The sequence below is a fragment of the Plectropomus leopardus genome, chromosome 18 (assembly GCF_008729295.1).
Source record: "Plectropomus leopardus isolate mb chromosome 18, YSFRI_Pleo_2.0, whole genome shotgun sequence".
NCBI classification, from domain to species: domain Eukaryota; kingdom Metazoa; phylum Chordata; class Actinopteri; order Perciformes; family Serranidae; genus Plectropomus; species Plectropomus leopardus.
This window is the reverse complement of record NC_056480.1, coordinates 22,469,045-22,495,647: the sequence shown is the minus strand read 5'-3', so window position 1 is coordinate 22,495,647 and position 26,603 is coordinate 22,469,045. Positions and strand designations below refer to the sequence as shown.

The 26,603-nt window shown below is 38.2% G+C and overlaps 1 protein-coding gene across 1 annotated transcript in view; it reads left to right on the top strand.

Annotated features, from left to right (window-relative positions):
• The window catches only part of LOC121957465 (CUB and sushi domain-containing protein 3-like), a 446,534-nt gene that overhangs the window by 89,786 nt on the left and 330,145 nt on the right, over positions 1-26,603 (top strand). The window contains exon 2 of the mRNA XM_042506041.1: positions 12,000-12,222. Coding sequence (XP_042361975.1) covers positions 12,000-12,222 — 223 coding nt within the window. The remainder of the gene's footprint in view (positions 1-11,999; positions 12,223-26,603) is intronic.

Genomic DNA, 26,603 nt, shown 5'->3' with positions numbered 1-26,603 from the left:
GAAACTGGGGACGCCCGGCAACCTTGAGGGGGTACCGCGAGTCCCATTCAAATGAAGAATAGGGTAATATCACTGTTTCCTCATTTAGTAGTCAGCACCATGTGGAAATGGCTATATTGATCACAGGGTTCCCTGTGGAAAATGACAAGCCTAGTAATTGATTTCACCCCCTCAGAATCATCAAGCTTATATCAGGATGTGTGAAGTCGGATTATCTTACTGTATGGCAATGGCAGACTTTTATTCATTTATACATTCACTTTGGTTTAATGATTTCACTTGCTTCATGATGTTGTTTTACTCACTGCCTATAAAGGTTTGAGGGGGCAGGAGACTTTAAGCATTAGCCTTCTGATAAAAATGTATAGTTCAAAAAAACACAAGGGGGTTGCATTGTGCTTATGTTGCTACGGGGACCCCAGAGAAAATAAAATGCATACCAAAATCTATTTTGAAGGCTCGTCGGATGCGATGACTCAGCACAGTTTACAGATCTTGGGGCGGTGATGCCCCCAAGGGGGGCTAGGGGGGACATGGCCCCTCTGATAAAAATGCTGCCCCACGTCCCTGTACCCTAACCCTTTAGCAGGTTGTGTGGCAGTCATTTTTTAAGTTAGAGTGAAGGTCGTGGTATCTTTGGATACTAGGCAACTACTGGCATCAATTCACACTCATCATGTGGCTATAGAGTGGCCCAGGGATGACATTTTTCTGTAGGCCAACCCGGTAGTTGGCTTGGCTTTTTCCATTGGATTTTGGATTATTGCAGAAAATAAGCTCTGCGGCAAACATATGTTTTATGATACTTAAATGTTTTGTTCATCGAGAAAATCTTCACAAATGAACACCACCTGTAGGATTCCTGCAGTCTCAATGTAATCAAGAAAGTGGAAAGCTATTTAAAAGAGTTAATGATGCAGGACTTTTACATTTAACAGAGTATTTTTATAGTGAGGCATTGGTACTTAACAGGAGAAAAGGAACTGAATACTTCCTCCACCACTGTATAAAGGTCCTGAAATTTAGTTGCACAGCTTTTGGTTTTGGTGTGCCACCCAAAGATTTTCAGTGGATCCCATCTGGCCACCCTTATAAAAACTTTTAGGTGCACCACTGCTTCATGGCAGCCATTATTTTCTCCTTAATACTGATGCTTGGAAGATGTTTTTTTTTACTGTATAAGCCAGCAGAAACCTGCCTGTTTATATGTATTTGGCCACCATTTTTGCCGGACTACTCTGGGTATTACTGCTAAAGCCCTTTGTAGCAGCTCCCTTGCTGCACCAACAAAGTAATATAATAGAAACTGATGTGCGGCCTGCATTTTGTGACCCACAGAAATTGAACAAGGCTCAATGCAGCCTATTGCCAGCTGTAAAATATCCTGAACAGATCACAGGGCCAACCCAAACAGACACTTACATACACACCTGGTGCTTGTTTTTGGACTTGTTTTTGGAAGGAAAGCACATTCAAAATCCACACAAAAAGGTCCAGGGACTTGTGATATATAGTAGCATTGGTTCCACAGAGCTTTTGATGATGAGCTATTTAAAGTCACAAAACTAGCCCAGGCTTCATTTTAGAAACTGTACTGTAAAAACTGGACTGTCTCAAAAATTATGTGATGAGTGCCGGTGTAAGCCACTTGTTAAGCGTATGTGTTTTTTCTGCAGTGTATCATCTAATAAATTCAAGATGAGATATAGCTTTGAGGGAAGAGATCAAGCCTATATTGCGGTCCAGGGTTCATTAAATCCACTCAATTCAAGAAGCAGATTTTCTTCTTTGTCTTTAAGCTTCTTTTATCCAGGGAAGGTTTTGCTGAGCATGCACGCTCTTTTCAAGCTAAACCCTGTTCCTCATTAGTACCACTGCATATATTCACACCTGGGAGCTACCCAGTCCGACCACAAATCTTTTACTGTTTCCCAATTAGCATCTCTATTTAAGTCTTTGGGGGGAAATGACTTGCTTAAAGTGATACTCCACCCTAAAATCTTCTCAGACTCCAAAGGTGGCTCAGAAAAGTTTGTAGCTTTGTTAGATGGCAGCTGCTGTACTCAGCTTGAGTTAGCTTCATTCATGGATTCCAAAGGTGGCCCAGTTTCATGGTTAAAAAACATATTTAAAAAACTGTTGTCATTTTTATTGCTTTTTTTCATACCAAATTTGTAAATTTGACATCCTCTCACTGCTTCTCCTCATAAACAACGCATGCATGTTAAAGCAAACACCACCTGCTGTTTTATGGTTAGAACCACTTGTTCCAAGCTTATTTGTGCAAGTAGAGTTAGTATTTGTCTTTTAATTGGGTATACAAAAAAATGTTGTTTAAAAAATATGGCAGACAAGTACAACAAAAGATTATCCCTATATAGAAAGTAACATCACTAGTAATTGTGCTGTGTAGGGATATTTAAAATATATAAGCATTTAAATAATTTTGAATGAGTAGAGAAAAACTGTAAAACTGAGTAAAGAAAAATAGGAATTAAGAGACTTTAGAGTTCAAGGGACCTTATTGAAAAATATGAATAAAAGGACAAAAGACAGGGGGGGGGGGGGGGGGGGTCATTCAGGGGCCAGGGTTTGTAAAATTAAGTACTCTGTTAAGGAATTTCAATCATGAAAACTTGTCAGAGCTGACTTTCACTGAGAATCTTGTCTTTTCTAACTTAAAAAAGGACATAACATCTATGAGCCACAGGGAAAACAATGGTGCCCAAGGAGATTTTCATAAAAGTAAAATACACTGTCTTGCCAAAGGGGAGGTAAAGGCTAATATGTCTACTGTGAGGAGGTATATTGAGAAGAATCAACAGATGTCCTAAATATTGTTATGAAGGGGCAATTTTGCCTGGATCATAAAATAATCACTCCAGAATTTTTGTAGAGTAGTACAAGAGGAAAATATATGGCTGAGGTTGCACGAATGAGCATGACATCTGCTGCATTGATCTACAGCAACATTTGGAGAGATTTCAGATTGGTGAGATGAAAGATAACCTGTGTATAACACCTTTAATTGCACAGACTGAGTCAGAGTTTTTCTTTACAGTGACATCCTGTTGGAATCCCCCTGCATCACCGACATACAATGAAACGGCACTGAAAAAACAATGCTTCAGTCGGTTAGTTTTTAGCCACCTCAAAAGTCCCACCCTAAAAAACATCAGTATCATTTTAAGTCTACACTATATTTATAATATTTAAAGTAACTTCTGACTTTTGGAACTGTTATCTCAAAGCTACTGCAGTTTCTGGCCTTGGTGAAAATATTTCAAGCAAAGTATATGTGCAAACTTTTGTTGAATCCAGCAAGAAATTAATAAAAAGTTACAAAAATGTACCTGAAAATTAGCCAAAAAAAACAAGGAAATAATCTGGAAAGGCGCTTAAAAATAATAATAATTCAATAATATAATTTAAAATAAGTAATTATAATATCTGATCTAATCTAATATCTAATTCTACTAAATCTTGCAATTTGCACAGGTTTAAATACTCACGAAAGCCATCTAAAAGCAGCAGAAGAAAGGGATGTTGTTCCATTTTTTAAAGGGTTAACTCAACTTGCAGCTGGAAATGACATCTGAAATGAATAAGTTTGCCGATTGCGTGTTGTTGTTGATTCAGTCTATAAATTCTAGCCTGGTGCAATAGAGGTGTGCTTGATTGTTTTCTTTGTACAGCTTTATCCCAACACTGATCTGTAACCTTCCTGCTCCAAAACAATTGTAGTTTTGTCAGCAGAATGACCGTCAGAAGCCATGAGTTGCTCATATATATTTGATATGAGTGACTGATGGATTGAACATCATTGCATGGCCAGTTACAGGAAGTTAGTGTGTGTCTTTGCGGCTATGGTAAGAATCATACAAATACTAACACTGAATAAATACAGAGAGGTATAGATGTTATTTCAGAATATCACTTTGTATGTGGGTTTGTATGAGGTGTGGTAAACAACAAAAGATGTAAATAACAGCAGTCAGTGGGCCCATGGAAAGGGTTAACTACTAGGGTGTGTGTGTGTGTGTGTGTGTGTGTGTGTGTGTGTGTGTGTGTGTTTGTGTGTGTGTGTGTGTGTTTCTGACCTTTTGTGGAAATAATGCATGGATTTGTGTGTATATCCTTTGCAATCTGCCTGGATTTGTGTGCGTGCATGTGAGTGTCCGCATGAATCCATGTGTGTGTTAGTGTATGCCTGTCTTTCTGTGACCCTGTGTCTGTGTGTGTGTGTGTGTGTGTGTCTTTGTGTGTGTGTGGAGGGGCTGTCAGTTTCGGTCTGGTAGTCAGCATAATTAGAAGTCTCTCTTTTACCCCTGTCTCCCTCTCACTGTTTCTCTCTCTCTTTCTCTTTTCTCTCTCCTCGCTCTCTTTCGATATTTCTCCATTTCTCCGTCTCCCTCCTACACCCTCTCGCCTCTGTCGCTCTGAGTGATGAGTTTTAAATCATCCTTTCATTCTTTGCGCAATGATGAACGAGGGGAAATCTGTCCTTTTCTCTCTGTTTATTCTGCTTTCCATCTCTGTCCTTCTGTCCCCACTTTGCTCTTTACTCACCCCACCCTGTATCCTTGCTGTTCAATTTAATGAAGTTACTGCATTTAGATTAAGACACTCTCCAATCTGTTGAGTTCAGATATAATTGTGATGAAATGAGTCATATTTTCCTTTGTGGAATTTAGTCTACAAATTGTGGGGTTGATTTGTGACAGCTGCAAATACAAGTCAATGATATTATATTGCACATCAAGACAGTGCAAGTTTAGATTTTGTTTAATATTGAAATTAACATTTTTGTGAGATTTAACCGCCTTTTGGTGTGAATGCATGGCTTTATTTGGAAATCTGAACTGCAAACATCTCCTTGTATTCCACTCACCTGTTTCAAGGTTTAATGCACTTCATGCAAAAACATACTTTAAGTCAGGTCCCCATTAAGTGCACTTGGCTTTGTACCAATTTTTAAATTACATCCCTCACGTGATGCCTCTATGACCCAAAAATGCTTTTTCCCATTGACTTAAATGGCAAAAGAGACATCTGAATATCAGCAAATACATATTTTGAGCGTCACAAACCCCTGTTTGTTTCACTATCAGGATTTGATCATAGATAGATGAAGAGATAATGGAGGTAGCTACCGTGATGTCACCCATTGCTTTGTGGACTTCTGTTTTGAAGCCTCGAGGCGGTGGAAGTTTCTAGTACGCCTGTTCTATGGGCCACGCAGTGCAAAAGCAGTGCTGACCATCCACGTAATTTATACGCTAAAATTTAAAAAATGTGGCTTCACACACCACTGAGCAACTTTCACAGGGATGAATGGATCTCCACCTCCAACGGTGTTTCTCAGTTTTCTTTATACATCCATGCTTTTACCACTAAAGGGATAGTTAAAAAGAGATGGACAAAAATGAAATAATTGACAAGGTCAAGAGAAGAGAAAGTGAAAACCTAACTCATAATACAGTATGTCGTGATCACTAGGGACTTGCTAATGTTACAAAAAAGGAACATATAGATTCATCTATTGCATGTAGCATTTGACTCTGTCACTTCAGATATTTAAATACATGACCTCTAAGTTATTGCACTTTTCAGATATCCTGTCTGTGGTCCCTCTCATAGTTGGATTGATTGTGTAAAACATTCACGAGGCCACTACAGCTTGCAAATAACAGAGAGGATTATTTTGTTGTTGAGAACCTTTTTGAAAAATACTGTTTTTCACCATATTCCCACGGTAGCACCATTACCATCGAATATTACCCCTGGGTCATTGAAGCCACATATCCTGTTAAGGAGCTGTTAAGTAACTTCTAACTAGTCTAATTGTAGGTGCATAACTAAATGTCACCCCTGGGAGTTCAGTAAACACCTCACTTAGTGCATCATCTCTGAAAATAAAGTCCCAGTCTCACTTTATGCTAGGCTTAATTTGCAGCCTCTCTGCTGTAACGTGACAAAATAAGGCCTTTGTGTGAGCTCCTGTCTTTTTCCTGGCAGAACAATTCATTCTTCTACAGTTCTAAGGTTCTATTGTGAGCTTAATCCTGAATCTTGTCCTCATAACGCCTCCGCTTGAAGCGCTGCTGCATGTCAACAGCTTGGGTTACAAAATCTTGATTGCAGTCATATAAGCATCAGTCAATCTGTGTGTTTGGCTGTGGGAAATATTGGCAGCAATATTCTGTTCCAATATATGCCTCTTCTACAGATGGAAGTACGCAAGATCCCTATGAAATCAAAACAATACAAACATTGTATGATATTTTGGTCAAATTCAAAATTCCAATTTCTTGATAAGAATGTACGTATGGGTGTAAAGAAATCCAAAAGCTTCACTTCAGAACAAGAAAAAATAATAAAAATAACATTAACTCAAATAACATTACCTCATCAATATATTGTCAGAAACAACAAAGCATTCTTCCTACCATCTTGTCAAATACCAGTGATTGGTCATTGGCCCTACATATCAAACTATGACGTTAATGTTACCCCTCTAGTGTCAGTTTTGGACTTTAAGGGATGGCATGTCATGCATGCATTGTATATTTTATAGTAAATTTCCATTATCAAAGGAAATGTACATTTTCGTCCCATACAATGTGTACAGTCTCTTTTTTAAATAAACTTGAATTGAAAAGAAAACTTTTGTTTTTAGGTGTACTTACTTAGCTTTAGGTTAAAAAAACCCAAAACATATGGGTAGGTTAACCCTTTGAAACCTGGATGGACATCAGTATTTGGTGCTGTGTTCAGATGCCTTTCACAAACTATTTAACCCTTGAAATGCAATCAAATTAGTATGATTTCTTTCAAAAACATGACTTAAAAGCAATTAGCAACTTGACAAGAAATGTCCTGCATAGAGCAAGAAATTAGTAAAAAAAAGTGACTAAAAATTGACTGAAAATTAGTTTTTAAAAAAGTAGAAAATGTAATTTATAATTTTTAATTAAAATGGTCAAGAAAACTATATTCATACTTGTTATATCCATATCTTTAAAATTATGTCACAGAAAAAATCTAATTTTTGTAAAAAAAAAATTCTTGTTTGTTTTTTGCGTTGTACTTTTTTGTGTGCTTTTTTTTAGGTAAGGTTCTTGTTTTTCTTTTCTTTTTTAAATAATTTCCTAGTAATTTTTGGGCCATGTCTTGTTAAATTGCTCATTGCTTTCTACCCATGTTTTCCCTCAGAAATCAAACCAAGTTGCTTAGGTTTCAAAGGGATAAGATAAAACAAAAACAAAAAAAACTTGGCTTCAAATAAATATCTTTGTTTCTCACATAATGTAATGTTTCTTGATATGTGTCACATATGTCACGTTGTTCTCCTGCGTGACAATCCAAAGCTTCTTCGGCGTACCCACCTTCACTCATCATCCTGTGCGGACTTTCTTGCTCACCACAGCAGTTGCTTGGAGCATCAATAAATGTCATCACAAGTCGTGTCTCTGAGGGCTAATAAAGGGTGCTTTGGTGCATTGCTATTTGATGCTGAGGGCCAATGACGAAGTGTCTGTATTCGTCAAGTTGGGAGTGGGACCAGGTTGGAAACAAAGTGGTGTTAGAATAACCTTAAAAACAAGTTTATAGTATGGTACATGCACTCATAGCAGTCCCTTTTTCCTTATTTGTAAAGTACGCCATTAAAATGAAAGCAATATATTTAAGAGTCCATTCAATTAGTCTGATAATTAAATCATGTGGAGGCATCAAATTAACTGGCTTTTACTTGATAAAATCTTAAAGCCTCTGTATCTTCATGGTGGACAGTGTTTTATAAAGACTCCATATTCATAATAGCCATAATCCATGAAGCAATATTTGAAATATCAATGATTTTATTCAAAACGTGAGCGTTATCTTGGATATGCAGGGGTTGTTACATCACAAAAGTTTAATTAAAAAATCAAGTACATTGGATAGGCGCTCTGATAAGTCTGCCTTTTACTTTGCAACTGTGAACATTTGCTGTCCTCAGATGAACCACTGCTTCGTGGAGCATAAATCCCACTTAACTTTGATCATAAAATGTAATTCCTGCTGGGAACCACATGGACGTACCCTTTCCGAACTGGGCCAGAACGGCAGTTCAATAAGTTGTTTTCTTGCTGTGCTGTGCACAATCTTTTTTCTGCAGTGTCTTGAAGGAGAAAACAGGCAAGGCAGGCAGTGGCATTTCCACCCCTTTCTTTTCTTGCAAAATGAAACAAGCAAAAAACTCTACAGATGTGTATATTGTGAGTGCATATGTCAGTTGTAGAGTATATATAGTTTTGCAGCTCTGTGTAAGTGCATATGTGTGTGCTCTCTTATGGCCTTGCCTGTCCCTCCTGGTCCCTCAAAATCTCAGCTCTGATTGGTTGTGAAGGCGCAGAGATACCGGCCCGTAATTGCAGCTCAGACTGCCATTGGTCATTATATCCGTCACTGTGATGGTCTTGGAACAGTCTGGGTAAATGAGGGTTGAGCAAACACACACAGCCACACATAGGCACACATATATATGTAGACACAGTGTTTTTTGGTACAGTTCTGTGTTGGATAATTGGTTGAAAAAGCATCCAGTGGGATCACCCTGCTGTCCCAGTGGCCCTGGCTGCCATGGTAAATAACAAGGCTCATAAACATGAAAGGCAGGGGGATGATCATCCTGATTTGAGCTTTGCACTCAGAGGAGATCAATTAAGGCCTAGAAGTTCAAGGACTTTAAACACACAGTAACAGGAATTTTCAATTAAATGTTTCTCTCCTTTTTCTTCATTTTCACTGATATCAAACTGAGGATAATTACATTTTTGCTCTGTTCGATTAAGAAGCAGAAAGAAAGGACACAGCTACACTGAATAAGAGAATGCCAAATGCAAAAAAGAAAAAAAAAGACAAATCAACAGGCGCAGAGATATAGTGATTTGCAACGCCAATTCCCAGCAAGAAGAGGCCCAATATAACAGCAATTTTCTTCTCTGCTGTAGTGTCCTTGAGCAGGATGAGGCTAAATCCCTACCAGCTCCAAGGGTTTCTGCTCAGTAAGCTGACTCTGCAGTCTGACTCTCCTGTGGAGTGGAAGAAGTGAAGGGTTTCTCCATCAGGGATCAATAAAGCATTGCAAAAAGGAAAAAGAAAAAAAAAAACAAACACCCTGGACCGACTTCACTCCTGAACACTCAAAGGTTTTCATCTAACACCTGTGGTGTATTTGATAAAAAGGGATCATTAAGATCAAAAGGAGAAGATAATGATCCTGATGTGAACCGTGAAGTCCAAGGAGATCAATTACATTTACATTTTACAATTTAGGCATTTAGCAGGCTCTGTAACCCGGAGAGATCTAGAAGTACAGCAGCAGAATTTGCTTCACTTTGAATTTATCAGTACATGCGGCCTGTAATTGGAAGTGCAAAGGCCAAAAACAAATTCAACACACTCCTCTTATCCACATTAGCAATTCTTTCTAAAATAAACAGAATTGTAACACTGTGGGTTAACATTGTATATTTGGACACTTTAAGACCCTTTAACAGGTTATAAACCATTGAGACTTAGTATGCAATGTATGCAGCACTATATAATCAAAGCAAAAATAAATCATGTTTTGTAACAGAGGTGTGGACTCATGTCACATGACTTGAACTCGAGTCAGACTCAAGTCACAATTCGATAACTTTAGACTTGACTCAAAATCAAGAAGATTAGTAACGTTACTTGGACAAATAAGTAAAAATCTTTCAGCATTCATGATTTTTTTCTCAATTCAATTTATATTAATCTGTCACTGTTGGTGAAGAGTGCATTATAACTTGTTTAGGACTCAAAAGTCAAAATTTAGAAATTGGGACTGGACCTGGGACTTACTTGTGACTTACAACTACAACCTCTGCTTTGTCATCACTTAAGTCACTACTGACTATAAATTTACTTTACTTTAGAAAATGGAAGATAATATAGATATACCCATGGTAGAAGCATGATAATGTAGTCTAAGGTGTTCCGATGCCTTATTATTGTCTTGATATCCAGCACTGTGTTATGTTTTGTATGTTGGGCTGGTACAAAGAGAAAAGTCAAATTAACGCATCATGCAGCTGACTAAGCTGTTAGTTTGCTCTGGCTTGTTTGTATTTCTTTAAAGCAATTACAGTTGTCTTGGGCGGTGCAAAACCAAGGATACAGCGATGGTGCCCTTGTTAAATTGTGTCTGAAGTGAACTTGTTTTGGTAGAACATTTGCACATGAGGAGGCGAGCACAGTGAAATAGAAAATTCTCCACAAAAGAGGGATGAAAGAAACCGGTCATCTGAAAAATGATTTGAGGATCTCCTACGTGTAAGATAAACCCACCAAATAAGCTGGACCAGTCTGCTATGAAGCCCAGGTTCGGTGAGCAAACAATTTGAGTGAATTTGGCCCATTAAATACACATCATGTGCCATTTTTATCATGTTTGTTTTTCCTGGATGATGATTTTAAAAATGGCAATAGTATAAGCCTCTAATGTCATTAATTATTGCCTGGATATCCGGCACTCTGCCATTTTTTGTATGTTGAATTGCTGCAGAGGGAACAGTCAACACAATGCTTCTTGCAGCTGATTTACTTGTTAGTTTGGCATCTCCTTCTCGTTCCTCGTCTCTTCCACCTACTAGCCTGCCATCGCATACAGTACAATCCCATGATGAAGAGCCTATAGTAGCTCATTAAGATCTGGCTGTATTTATTCTCTCCCTCCCTAAAGAAATCATTTACTGCCTTTGATGCTGCAAAGCGTGTGCAAGAGTTTGCATTTGCCTCATCTCTCTGACGTGTTTTCATCTGACTAGACACAGTGAATGTAGATATACAGTATATCTCATTATAAAAAAAAAAAGGTTTTCTCCCTCTGTGCCATGAGTCATGTTCAAAGGCATTGTTAAAGCCAACACATACAAACCTATTGACATCATGCATCTTGACGTGTCAGTAATTGATTTGCAAAAACGAAGAAATGGCTCGCTTTTGATATTTCAGAGGCACACTCTGGTCGCTTAATGATTTCACCTATTAGCTCAGTGGTAGCTGAGTTCCTGCATTATCGGGGGACTTGGGTTCAAGCACCCCATGCTGAATGTGAGTACCAGCTCCTGGGGTGCTGCTCTGAAACAGGCCCTGCCTTGTCCACTCACTGTGGGGGAGGCCAGTAAAAAGAATATATTGTTAGAAGCACCACAAACTACAGATCCACAGAGCTAGGAGACTTTCAGATATTTACTTAATTCAACAGTTTTGGAGCTAGCCACAGTATATATTCCAATAATGTAATTAAAGAGCAAGGTTATATCAGTCCCAAGCTGAACTACTAAGTATCACTTATGCTGGCGTGTGGCTGATTTCCACATTGATGTAAAGCATTCATTTTCTTTAGTAGCACTTTTTTAGCACCTGGAAAATACATAATGAATACTTAACCACCAATATTGGAATGGGCCAGAAGGTCAGCAATCCATTTATTTAAAAAAAAAGTTGTGTAAAGTGATACTTATAGCACTTTATATGGCCATTGGGTTCAGAGGGCTACAGAGAAGTAGCGTGTGTGCGTGTGTGTGTGTGTGTGTATGTGTGTACATACGTGTGTTTTTGTGTTACTAAGAGAGCTGTGTGTGAGCGTACCTTGCAATTGTTACACACAGTATCTGTCAAAACACAGCACATGCTGCTGAAAACACACCGGCTAACACTAAGCTCATGCACAGAGAAACACACAGATGCACTCAAATTATCCCTTTGTCGCAGAAGACATCCATATAACTTAATTGCTGTTGTGTTGTGTATTTTAAACTCTAAACTTTCAATCTAATATCCCTCTCCATCCTTTTTGTTCCCTTGTGTCACTCTATCCTCATGTCAACAACACAGCAGCAGCAGCTGTTGTTTTATTTTCTCGTTCTAAGAATAAATCAAATATTAAATGAATTAAATGTTCTCTCTTTTGTCCCCTTTAGGATTCATCTACACATGTGGCGGTACGCTGAAAGGCCGAAATGGCAGTATAGAATCGCCAGGCTTTCCATATGGCTACCCCAATGGGGCGAACTGCACCTGGGTCATTGTTGGAGAGGAAGGAAGTAGAATCCAGCTCATGTTCCTGTCTTTTGCCATTGAAGAAGAATATGACTTCTTGTCTTTGTACGATGGACACCCGCACCCTGCTAACTTCAGGACCAGGTAGGACCAGTTATGATAACTTGTTTTTATGTCTCTGCGCTGGCAATAGCCGTGGCCGGAAGCATTGTGTTTGTGAGTACATACATCTCATTCTCCTGAATGCGATATCTCAAAGGTCAAAGGTCAAAAGTCAAGGTCACTTTGACTTTGCATCCATTGCATTCTTGTCATTTTGATATCGCAAGAGCACCTTGAGATAATTTCTTCAAATTTGGTACAGACACTCACTTGGACTTGAGGATGAAGTGATTAGCATTTGGTGGTTGAGGGTCAAAGGTCAAGGTCACTGTGACTTTGTGTCTGTCTTATTTCATAAAATCTCAAGAAGGCCTTAAGGGAATTTCCTCAAATGTGACACAGGCATCCATTTGGACTCAAGTCTAAGTCCAAGTCTAATCAACTGATTAGAATTTTGTGGTTGAGGGTCAAAGGTCAAGGTCAATTTGACCTCATAAAACATATTTTTGAACCTAAAAGAAATAATAATTTGCTATTCATTATCGAATTTCATAAAAATGTCTTATAGGGTATAATGATGAAGTGATGATATTTTACATCCTAAAGGTTAAAGGTTAGTTTCACTGTGACTTCATAATGATCTGCAAAAACACTTTTCTGGGCATAATTTAATCTCATAACTCAAGAATAGAAGGGTAGTCATTTGGTCAGAGACTGAATTGGTAATACTAATCTCAGGTGCCCACCTTGAAACTGTGCTGATTGTATAGATCATCTATGCTGCCGGGGGGAAGATGTGTGTTTCACAGACATTGATGCAAACTGTAACTGCAACTTGACTGGTGCGTGGAGGCATACAACCTCAAATCAGTAATTCTACTTTCTTATGAACAAGTGGCCCAAATTTAAAAAAAAACTGGCAAAGAAAAGGCGGAAGTATTCAGTTTTTGCGAAGTCATAATGTAATGGCACTATGCTGTTAAGTAAGACCGATTTGAATTATCACACACACACACTTTATTTAGACTACTTTCAGAGCCATTGATTTGTCTTCAACATCCTCTAATCTCCATTAAAAAGTAGCACAGCACAAACACCTGTTATGGCATATAGCCCACTGCTTATTATTAGGTTACCAGTGATGTGCAGCCAGTTTTCTGTTCATCAAGCCAAAAGCTATGAAAAGGTACTCCTTTGTATTTTTGCCAATTAATGATGAGCTGTGAGGAGCTAATGTGTTTACATGATCAAATATCAGGGATCATGAATTCAAAATAAAAACAAAAACAAAAGGGACCAGAAGGATGCACTGGTTAGATGAACGAATTTCATACTTTGAATAGTAGTATGTGGCTTTTAATACTTATAATATATTAAATATATTCAAGATGTTATCAGCACTGAGCTGGATTCTCCCAAGCAGTGCTATAGCAGCGGAACAAATGACCTTGCATAGCAACAGGGAGCTGTCCTGCTGTAGTACACAAATTGCTGGGGCTCAATCAGTGACACTGCGGTTTCCTTTAAGTTATTGAACTATTTTATCGAGCCCCTCTTGCAAGAAACACAATACCCAGAAAGAAGTTCATTTCGGATAAGCTATTAAACTCTCCTTGCCTTATGATTTTATCAGGCAATCAATAGGGCCTAATAGCATCTGTCTGTGACTCTATTCACATTCGACATGTTCTTTTAACCCTGCAATTAAATTATTATTAAGTTATTCAGTTAACTGTGAAATGTGAGAGTGCTGTTGATTTTGAGTGTGTTTGATTTTCACATGGCTTAACACTGATTGGGATTAGGTTTTGACAGATGTCATCACGCAAGTTGGCCCACAAAGAAAGTCCTTGTCACCTCTTGCATGTTCTTGATCAAAGCAGAACTTCAATTTTATTAAGGTGAAGCAATGGCACTGCCAAGGGGTGGCAGGGAGGGGCCATGGCCACGCTGATACAAAATGTCATGTCATGTTACTGTAATATTAGTCAGTCCCTCCAAGGTTTCAAATGCTGTTTTTGGATTGTTGTGGTCTGATATGCCTGATTTCAGGGAAGCCTTTCTAAAAAAAAATGTAATGCATGCTGTGATGATTATAGGGTGAAATTGCAAACAAGTAGTTGTCTTTTTGTGATGGTAGAAGAGGTTGAGCGAATCAATACGTTTTCAAATTTGCAGTACAGTTGCATTGATTGGACTTATAACAAGGTCACATATAATTTACAGGGATTGGCCTAAATTGCATTCATTGTTGTGTCAGCAATATCACAACATTCTAGAGGGACTGATTAGTCTAAGCAAAAGAGAAAATTTGTAAAATGAACTGTTAAAAGAGTAACCATATTGACATAGTTTTCAACTAGACTATATACTACAACATCATAATATAAATAATACAAAGTTATGGCTTTTGGTTTTGTTGTGCCACCCCAAGATTTCAGTCGTCCCATCTGGCCACCTAATGAAATATTTCTGAGAGCACCACTGAGGTGAAGAAGCTTTTAAGAGGGATATAGTTTTGCTTGTTCATTTACACAAAATCAGCCCTTGGTTATACTTTTATTATCTTTAAATGTGCTGTGGAGGAACAACATCACATCAATCAATTTATTTGAAATCTCTACCAAGAAGAAGCAAAGATTTATAACAAAATGTTTTGAATAAAAATTAAATTTTGCATCCACATACAGTTACATATTCACAAGTGCAACAATTCCCTCTTTTCCCCAATAAAAATCCATCATATGTTGTGCTTGTCACAGGAACAATGACAATATTTTGTCCAGTCACGACATGACTTGATACTAAACTGATTATCTGTTGTGTTTGATCCTTGAGCAAAGCTTCTCTGTCTTGCTCATTTCTCACTCTGTGGAAGCAACAACAATGACAAACTGACTGTGAATGAGCTTTTCATTTCATTTTGGATCCTGTGGATGTGAACATTCACCTGGAACTAATTCTTGGAATCCAGAATATCCAACCTGAAACCAAGGAGAGTCCCACACGAGAGGCTCTTCCGCTGGCTCCTCTTCTTCAAGGCAACCGCACATTAAACACACACCAGCCTTGGCCAGTTTGGTGAGGGAGGCACAAACCCACAGAGGAAGCTCTGCTTATGGAACAAATCCACCCAACAAAAGAAAAGACAACTAAAAAGATGCCAGCCCAGTGCCCCAGGAGATGCAAAGACCAGCATGGTTTGCCACAAACAAGTTCATTTGCAGGTCACATGCAATGCTAACACATAACTCAAATGCAACCTTCATTCTAATACTCCAAAAGCCCTGAAAACCTATTTTCTCAATTAGCTGTGTTTATATGCAATTGGATTCTACATGAATACACTAATTCCTTCCGCAGTTATTGGTTATTTCACATGAGAGATTTCTGTGTTTGTCCTTGATTTAAAGTGGACGGACCACGTTTTAAAAGAAAAAAAAAAAAAAGAGGTGATGTGATCATGCATTCCCATGCACCAGTCAGCTGTTAAGCAACATTTAAATCAAAATTTAATGACAGTTGAGGGAATTTTTATGTGAAAGCAGATTAGCTAGGATTTTGAGAAACCAAAGGATTTTTTTCAGCTTATTGAGAGGCAAAGATATTCATAACAATTTTTTAAGGGCTTTGAAATTAATAAAATCATAATCTCGGTCTTATTATGCCTGATTCAGGCCAGTCAGTTTTGTCTAGGAGCACAAAAACTGAAAACGTCTATTAAACGCAACAGAAAGAGTGCATACAAATCTGTATTGCATATCTCATTGGCCAAATTAGAACCTGTCATTTGGTGTCACTTCAGAAGAATCTTCTTTTGTATCTTGATTGTACCTTGAAAAGGTCAAAAATAGATTTCTTCACTAAATCAGACGTGTGAGGCAGCTACCACTGACATATTGCTAAGCAAGAAAATCTGGTTTGGTTCAGTTGAGGAGAAAAGATGTGGGTCATGGGGAGATGAAATGAGTCTTCTTGATACTCGGCCGTTTGCTGAAAAGCAATTCTCTCACCGTGGGGAACATGAACCATGTTCCTTTGGTTCAACGGGCATAATTTCTAATCAGCCAGCTGCAATAATCAACCTTTCTCGGACAATCCGGTGGCTTTTAGTGCTCAAATTGCCATACAGAGTTAATTAAACAAGGGAGCAAAGGAATAGAATAGACTAGGGTGACCACAAGATTTTCCTACTTATACAATATGTGATTCCCAATTCTGCAGGGAGGAAAAGGAGAGAGAGAATAAACAGATAGCTGGAGAGAAAGTGAGAGATGCCCTTTATGCTCTTATTGGTTGATTAGGATTTCCTGCTTATCTCAGATAACAGGAAACGATGTGCTGCGTGAGTATGTGCACACATGCGTTCACGTGCAAAGGGCGTGTGTGTGCACGTGTCCGTGGGTGAGGAAGATTTATGGTCTGCATAGTTAGTATCGCCCTGTTGGTTAAGCCAAATTACTTCTGCTGTCTCATTCTCTCTCTCTCTTTCTCTCTCTCTCTCTCTCTCTCTCTCTCTCTCTATTTCTCTCCCTCTCCCTCACACCCACACACACAGACACACACACGGGCACAGGGGCAAAATGGTGATTAAAAGGTTAGATCCATTAACAAGAAAATGGTAATTATGTGGAGAGTGATTAACATGGATACACACACACAGGCACATACATGTTTCTGCATGCACGCACAAACACCAGACACACACACACTTGTCTGATCTGTCTCTTATGGTGTTATAAATGTGAATAAATGGCCTGTATTTTCTTCCCAAGATTTTTCAGTCCCATGACTGACACTCACTCCGCATTAACTCTAAAGTAGCCCCACATTTCCTCTTTTAGAAACACACAAATGCAACAGAAAATCAAAGGCTTAATTTCTTAAAAGGTATGGAAATTATCAAGGTGATGCTGCTTATCCTCCAATCAGGGGCACGTCTATTTAGGAGTTTCACCACTTACACTTTAAATAAGATTTACATGTGATTTTCCAATCAGAAGTTTTCATAAGCGAGTAAAGGGCACCTTGCTTGATTGCTGCATTAGTTGCTGGAGGTACGTTCCCAGCAAGTAGGCACTTATATGAATCTGGTTAGTGAATCATATTTTTAAAGGGATGCTTCTCAGATTTTCAACCAGTTCGCCACCATTGTGTCAAATGGAAGAAGTGGCATTTTGTCACCCACCACCAGAAGTGACGGCCCGATAATTTATTGACTCTGGTTGGAAGTTGGAATTATTGACTGTGACAAACACAGTGTTTTGAACTCTGGGTGGGTCTTGTCTCACCTGTCCACCCTCTTCATGATGTCAGTACAACAAACAGATATGATGAATGGGACCCTCCTGGTCTTGTTTGTACTCTCTGTGCCTGTAGAGTTTTAAAGCCGATATACACTCACATAACTCCAACATTTAAAACACTTTTATATTGCACAGGACCTCATTGTCATACTAACTTTGTTTTTTTTTTTTCGTCACTGACAATTGGGTCAAAGCAGGGTTAATGGCATTTCTGTGTCCTTTTGAAAAATATATATTTTCTGAAAAATTCTTTATTTAATACTGCCTTTTAATTGGTAATATTATTTAAGCTAATTAATTCCACAAGCAAGGTACCCCATGTGGCATCTCAACTGCAAAGTTGGGAATACCTGGAAGAAATATGAACTAATAAATATGTAATTGTACTAACAATTTCCATTCTAGCTCTTCCAGGGAGAGTTTTCTTAATTAGGTTGATAAAATGTTTTAATTAGGGGGATTAAAGTATTTAATTAAACATAGTTCCCCATTAAAATTACCAAAATGATCTAACTGATATTGTTCTTTGTTGATCTTGTAATCACTATTGTGTATGGCAGGTCCAACCTGCCTTCATTAGGAAACACAATCAAAGGAAAAACACAGCAAGACCCAGAGGAAAAAAAACAGACTGTTTTGTATGAGTACAAATCTAGTGTAATTTTTCTATGGTACTGTGCAGAGCCTAAAACATGTGTATCTTATTGTAACACAGCTCAGTCTGGGTTTTGTCCATAATGGATGATTTTGCAAGATAAGATAGACTGTTTGTCCATTGATGCTGGGGACTGGACGTTTATTCTTATCTTTTTAAACAATGACAATAATCATTTCCTTACCTTAACAAAGTAATTCAAATCACCTGACCTTTATTAAATCTAAACCATACTCCTTTTTTACTGTACATATGATGTTTGACAAATTATTTTAAATATAAATTATTGTAAATATTAGTTATTTTTATTGTGAAGTCATCAAATGATGCTGCTTTGCCAGTGTTTCCAGACAATCTCAGCGGCAAAAGCTACCTTTTATAGCAGTATAATATGCCACCAGGTGACGTCCCAGTAATGATGTAATATAAGGAGCTGAGAGGTCCTTATAGGGTAGGCAGAAGGGGTTGTGGATGTGTAACAAACCTCATACTTACATCCAGGAGCCTAGTGTTTGTTCTAGTATTGCCAAGCATGATGTTTTTTTCTAATCCTAACCACATGCATTTGTTGCCTAAACCTAACCACCCATGCATTTGTTGTTTAATCATAACTACATGCTCTTAATGACATCCCGGCATTGGTCGCGGCCTCTAAGGACGTCAACAGCAGATGCAGGATGATATCTAGAGTGTAATATGTACACATGAAAGTCCACTGACAAAGCGGCAGATAAGTGATGATTTAGGATGAGAATATGTTGGTATTTTCAACTCAGTGACATCCCTGCCAGTTTATTCCAGCTTGATGATGAACCCTTGTTGCTTTTATGGCTGCCTGGGCACCAGGATAATCCAATGAACCATCCATAACTGTGATACTAGTGTGCATGTTAACATTCTCATTAACAGTGAAGACAGAGTCACAAAGAGAGATGAAGAAGAAAACAAGAATATGTGGTGACAGAAAGGCAGAGTTAAGAGGCAAAGGCAAAGTGTGTTTGTATGTAATCATTTTTGAATTATATTGGAGCCTCTTGAGGTGTACTGCTTGATTTATCCAGAGAGACCCTTAAACAGACAGTGTGACATTTTTAAATTAAATATGTTAATTGTCTTTATTGGTCATTTGTCACATTATGTTGTTGGCTCTTCAGCTTGTGTTATCCTTTGGATTGAACATCTATTCATTTTTCATTTAATAGAATTGCCCATTTATTTATTTTTTTAATTTCTGATAGATAATATGGAGAGTGCTTAACAAAGCTACACTTAAGAATGTCAAGGTAATTTATATCAACAGCTTTAATAAATGCTTAAAGAGCCTTAAATAAGTGCAGCACAGATAAGTGGTGGTTCTTTACATGGCTCTGGGTGTGCTTGTTAATAGAAACTATTTTGTGTGTTGTAGCCAGGGCTGCAGTCAGGATCAGCTTAATCAAGTCCAACTCCAGTCAAGGACCAGGCCCAGTTGAGTGGGAGTCAAATAAAGGCCAAAGGCAGTCGAGAGCAAGTAAAGTGTGACATCCAAGTCCTGCGCAAATTGAGTCGTGTTCAAGACCATAATAGACACTCTTAAAGGTTCTTTTTCAAAAATATATTATTATTAAAGAATAAATTCAGAGCAGGCTTAGAATTTATTTCTATATGAAAAATAACTAAATCTTGTTTCTAGAGCAGCAAAAGTCATGTTTACAACAACAAATCAATGTATGAATTCAATAATATCTCACTGAAAACCATAGAAGTAGAATGGACATTCCTATTAAATCAATGTAGCAGGATTGGGTACTTTTAAGTTTACCACTGCCATCGAAGCCATTCTGTCTGACTTATTGTATAAACTTCCATATGAACAAACCAACTTATGGCAAGCGGCGAACCAAATGAGCAGTGGAGGAATACATCTTTAAATGAGCAAATCAGAATTAGTCACTTTAAAATATTAATGTAACTGCTATTTTCCTGTTTCTTCTGTTGCCATTTTGCATGTTTGTTGAAACACGATGTACCGTGGCTGCCTCCAAAGAGCTGCTGCTCAGTGGACAGCTGAGAGACTATGCTGGAAACGGATCGAAAATGTCAATAAAATAAATAATGTTCCTGACATCAAAATATTTTGTAACGTTTCGAAAGAATAAAGAACACATACATCAGTTGGTGTTAGCCATTCATCCTGTCCTCTGTCCTCCTCCCTCTGCTGGGGTGATTCACTGCCTGCAGGTACCACTGCTAGAGGGACGAGGGGCAGGTTTATTTCAACCTGCAACCAAAAGTTTACAATAATTCCCCAAATTTTAAGATATATGGCAAACTAACCTTAACAGTTAGACTACAGACATACATTAAGTGCTTTGGCCATTGCGTGTGCATATTTGTTATTAACTATTTGCTGAGCCGTGCTGTACTTACCTTAACTCTGTTGAAATAATATTTTTTATAAATGGTAACATGTTAATACTTGCTGAACATGTAAATTAATAAAGCATTGGCTTTCACCATAGATTAGATAAATAAGGGATGTAACTATGTGATGTCCCCCATTGGTTTGGGGACTACCAATTTTATATTCGTTCCTTGTGACAGACAAGCTCTGCTTTCCTGGTCTGGTGAAGATTTGCATGAAGTTCAACATTAAACAGCTGTTCCTCGTCACCTCAGTTGCTTTCACCGTGTCACCGTGCATTGCTGTAGCCAATGTCTTCCTGTGTCACAAGTTGCCATTTGACATGACTGGCTTCCTGTCACTCGCTGATGTTTTGTTTAGTAAATGTGAACACATGGTTAAAGTCACAGCCCATAAATTGTTAGAGTAGAAGACTTGAGTGGGCCAACAAGTAGACCTCAGAGAATATAACAGCTTTCTGGGAATATATAATGAGTGAAAGCCAAGGGAGCGCCTGGAAGTTTTTGGGCATGGATGGATAGATATATGAAATTGCCAGAACTCAACGATGGCAGAAACAGTACATGTCTCTCTTTGCCAGACTTTCAGGATTAAAATAGGAAATTACCAGATTGAGGATTTGATCCTGCTGGTGTGTGGGACTGAATACATGTTGCTTATAGTCAAAAGCTCAAATGCTAATTTGTCAGTGCTGTCAACATGCAAAATAAATTCAAAAGGCAGTGTCATTTGGTAATTGTAACAAAAAGTGGGTCACGGAATTCAGAAATAAAGTCATAATGTGGTTTTGGAGAATGATGAATCAATTCACAGGAAACAAGGGAGCGTCTCAGATGAATAATTGAGAGCAATTCAAAGACTTTGAATACACCACTTACTGAAACCCTACATTTAGACTCTTTGTGAAAAACACCAACCTTCCCACCCAGACCTGAAAATCTGGTCTTATTTAAAAATGCATAACCAAGGGGATGTGCTTCGATGAGGAGGTATCTGCCGTTTCTGCTAGAAAAGCACGAGGAAATAAAATCTTTTCACACATTCAGGACACATGCAGGATTCATGTAGAGTATACAAGGGTAGTAAAGTTTATGGTGCATATACTCCACCATTATTCTGAATCTAATGGTAAAAAGAGCAGTGGATATTGTAGCTGTAACCATATCTTTATTTTTTGCCATGGGGATCAGCAGGCCATTATTATTATTATTATTTTGTTTTTCCGCACCTTTCTTTCATTCCTTCATGTGTGAGCCCTTCCTATCCCAACATATTACTAATGCTGTGTCCATGTAAAGTGGGAATATCTATTACTGTGAGTAGACCTTAGGTTCCATTATAACTACTGTCTTTAGCGGTGCACACTTAAGATGTAAATTTATGTTTTGCAGCAAGAAATTGCAAAGTTAGGTGGGCAAAAACACTCACTGGAGTTATGTCAGGTCACTGTATGAATATTTGATCAATGCAATTTGTCAATCTGTCTGTTCCATCCAGTGGCTATATTTGTTTTGTGCCAGCAAATCTGTTCCTAAACCATTTACCAAAGTAAAACTAGGTTTGTGTGGATGCATGTCAACAGAGTGACCGTGTTCGATCTAGATAATCTCAGACTTTAATCACTAGAAATGAGGTTAGGATGTTAAATGTGCTTTATTTGTGGTTTTAGTGAGATTCAGAGGCAGACTGTCATGGCCATGTGGACAATTTATATTGAACAAGACTTGACAGAAATAGATAACCTTTTGATATTAGAATCTTTATATGACAATTAGTTTAAAAGTTGTGATGGGAGTCATGCACCTATTGTTGTTTGTTGTTCACACTTTTTCTCCAACTATTATGTCTTTCAGAATATTAGCCAGGGGCATGGTTGAAGTTTTTACAACAACATGGGGCTGGTAGTGTTTCCAACGTGAAGGGATGAAAAACCATTATTTAAAACACCATTCTCAAAAGTTAAAGGCTATTGCAGTTTAAGTACATTTCTTACACTTCTTTTTTTAATAAATAAGTAAGAAATATATAAAAATATTTTTATGTTATGTTAACATGCTTTTAATACTTTCAACAAGTTACAAACAAACAAAAGATGACTATTATGTTAGAGTAGACAAACTAACAAAAGAGGTACTGTGTTGTAGAGCTGTATGGAGCAATGCTGGAGAAACAGATAGTGTAAACGCCTAAGACCCGTTTCACACAGCACGCGTCAAAAGTGTGTGACTTCAGCCTTGCTGAGCAGCAGCATGTTTAATGCTTGAGGTGTTCACTCATGCAGCGTTGTTGCAACGTTGCCACTGCGTCGCAGATATCAGAACTGTATTTCCGTATTCATCAGCACAAATTCCACTCTTTGATTAAGTTGTGCAAACTCCTGCACAGCCCACAACACCGTCCTGTAAATGTTTCAAAATAAAATGCCTTGTATCAGCAACTGATGGGATTCTGTCCAAAAAGACACTGTCAGAGGGCTTTTGTTTTGAAGGGAAACAGGGAAGTTAGAGTAAAACAGAGGTCTTTCTATTTCCTCATCTCTGTGACAGAGAGAGACTTTTAAACTGCAGTAAAAAGGTGGTACATAGTCAATATGATCATAGAAAACGTGTTCACTGTCTACTTCTGCTGACAAACGCGGGCGTAGCGCGTGAAAAAATCGGCGAGCCACCGTTTCTCAAGATGTGCTACAGCTGACGCGCCTGTTTATCAGCGGCTATATAGCTTTACAGTCTCGATTCCTCGCAGACTTGGCGTGATGGCAGTGAATACGTCATGGTATGTACAACTGAAGTCCGTAAGTCCGGAGGGTTGAAATTTGGACGCAGCCATCCTATAGTAGGTGCGAACATCACAAGCATGATACACGCTGCAGTTTGGCGAGGTTGAAGTCACGCACTTCTGACGCGCGCTGTGTGAAACGTCCCTAAGACTAAGCGGCATCAACTGAAAAAAAAAAAAAAAAAACAACTTAAAAAACCCTAAAACTCAAAGAATGTAAGAGGAGATGCCACTTTTTGAAATGTCTTCGTTTTTTTGTTATGGTTCAATAAAGTCATTATTTACTTAATGTAGAAATGTCTTGAAAGACAAATTTTCCGAGTTCCCCTGAACGTCGCATCGCTTTGCTGCTGATGAACTCAGCAGATTCAGGTGCGAAAGACTCCCCACCACAAGAGGATGGATAACGCTTTCTGTGTGGACTAAATAACTCTAGTAAGTACTATTATAAAGAACAAATTCCACCTTATGTTTGTGTAGTCAACAATTTTCTTGTCATACTTATGAAACTGTAAGCCAAAATTGGGTAACTGTTGTAATTATAGTAAAGTGCTGTTGCCTGTAACGTGGCTAGCCACTATATTAATATTTGCTCACTTTACAGTTAGCTAGCCGCCTGGCTATCTGAATCTGAGGGGTTAAACACAAGTTGTTTGTCCTTATTTGATTGCGAAAGCATGTTTGCTGGTTTGATGTTGACCAGCAAGTTTAAAACCACGTTATATAGGCCTATAGGCAAGCCTGCATAATGAAAGGCCACTGAGGTTTCCTCTATAGCTTCCTTTTTGTGTCTTGCTTGCTGATTAAAACGAAAGACGTCATTTTTAAAGCAGTTTGGTTGTTGGTATGATGTTACTTATTTGGGGTATTAATTTATGTTGTGTTATGCCACACCTGTGGAAGGGTAAGAGTAGGTGAGGAAAACAGCGGGCCTGAAGGCTTATGTTGTCAGGCGTCACCGAAGCAGCTCCGTGATGGGAGTGTAAGCTGGAAGTTTTGGGGCTGGTGGAGGGACTGAAACAGGGGCATCCGTCTTTAGGCAGGTCAGCCAGAGAGCGACGGAGGCTACAGGGGAGGAAAGCAGCACTGTAGGAGAGGTGAGAGGCTGTGGTGGAGGTATTCAGATCATTTACCTAAGTAAAGTACTACAACCACACTGTGAAAATACTCTTTTATAGGCATTGAAAATGTTACTTGAGTAAAAGTAAGTAGGCCTCAGTATTATCAGGAAAATGTATTTAAAAGTACCCAATGGAGAAAAATCTCCAGATTATAAGGAAAAACACACTCTAAATATACTCAAAGTAATTTAAAAAATAGTAGAAAAAAACACTCACCGCCAAAAATCTAAATGATTGAAAAAAAGGGGCAAAAACCACTTCACTCAAAAGAATTTACAAAACAAGAAATGAAAGAAAAAAAAATAGTATTATTATTTTTAATCTAAATAGCTGGCAATTAATTTTTCATTAATCAACTGATTTATAAGTCGACTCATTGCTGCAGCTGTACTTGTATAGACTGTTTAATAATTTAATTTATAACAAAACATCATATTTTATAAACTCTTATGTTTAATGCAAAAATCTTATTTGTAAAGTGACTAAATGTGTCAGACAAATGTTGCAAAGTGAAAAGTACATATTACTGGCATAAAAGTATAAAGTTTGCATAAAAAGAAAATACTCAAGTAAAGAACAAGTACCTCAAATCCATACTTAGGTACAATACTTAAGTAAATGTGCTCAGTTACATTCCACCACTGGCGAGAGGGCAAAGTGTCAGGGCCCTGACAGCCTGCAGTGTTACTCTTGATAAAACAGTGTGATGTTTGTCAGTACCCTACAGTGAGAGAAGCGTTTTTTTAAAGTTTATAGTCGTGGTGATTAGGTTGACCAGCTGTGAATTATCGCAACTCTTAAGGATAGTGTTGATTAGGTGTGGTAAAGCACTTCTGCTGCTCTCTGGAGGATTTGCGCAGCTGGTCTGAAATCCTTGTTATATTGTGTTTTATGCTGTTATCCTAATTACTACATAATTTTTTGAAAGGCCAATGCATTAGTCCCAACCAGCTAAGATAACCACATTATAACATGGTAAATCCTTCTATGAAATAGCATTTTAAGTAGTGTCTCTCGGGACTGACTCCCACACGTTTGGCATGACATGCTTTTGTGCTCTATGCCACGCTGTCAAGCTCCCTTAATGAATCCGACAACATAATGTATATGGCCATTGATGGGGCTTTGCATTCTGATAGTACTACCACTAACAGTGTATATTTCTCTGCATGATCAGATGTAATTCGTTTTTAGAAAGGTTAGATGACCACTGTGAACCTGGAAATAATTTATTGCTAAGCTTCTTTTTTTTTTGACTGCCTTAAGTTTTTATACATTTTTTTAACCTTTTTTGTAACCGTAAGTAGAAATAATATTGCCATTGCTTTTAACTATGACCTCTGTCACTATGACTCCAGGTGTTTTTGCTAACACACAGAAAGAGGAGAACGAAAGAACGCATGGAGAGTAGCAGATGAGAGATAGAGGACGGAAGTCCAAATGTGGAGAGGTGTCCAGAGGAAAAGGAAAGAAGAGGATAATGGATGAGCAAACAGAGGAAGTCCCAGAGGAAAGGAAAGATGCTCAGGTACCCAATAGAGCAACAGCACAGTAGCTTTCTTGGCAAACTATAAATAGTACAGATGTATAGAATGTGGGAAAAACATAATACATAATCCAAATAATTTATGAAGTTTTGATACTGAAATGCCTCGCAGCCTCTACACAATATATAGTCCATTGAAGGTTCGCCACAGAAAAGAGGGGGAAGGAGCGGAGAGGGAAATCACCACATTGCTTTTGATCTCCTGCTTGTGAATCTTTTTGAAATTTAAAGTCTGTAAATTTGTGTGTAGACGAGCATGCACAGCAATTACAGCCCATGATTTGAAAATCCTGCCAGTGTGGCTGATGTTTACATCCTCAGTCTTAGATGACACATGGGTCACACTCACATTCGATGTGAGTGATGTGTGGACCCAAATATGGCCACACACTTTGTTTTTCATTTTTGACACAGTTTTTAAAAGTCAGTGTGTTCACTTACAGTGGGGCTGTGTCTGTGAGAATTATAGTTTTATCTGCAGAAAGCCTTTCAAGATAATAAACTCAAGCTTTGACACAGCTTTGCCCTGTTACAAGCTATTTGTAAACTGAATATGTTTACGCATAGCTGGATCTGCTTTATAGGTTTATGTGCTTGATTTGAATTCGGTATG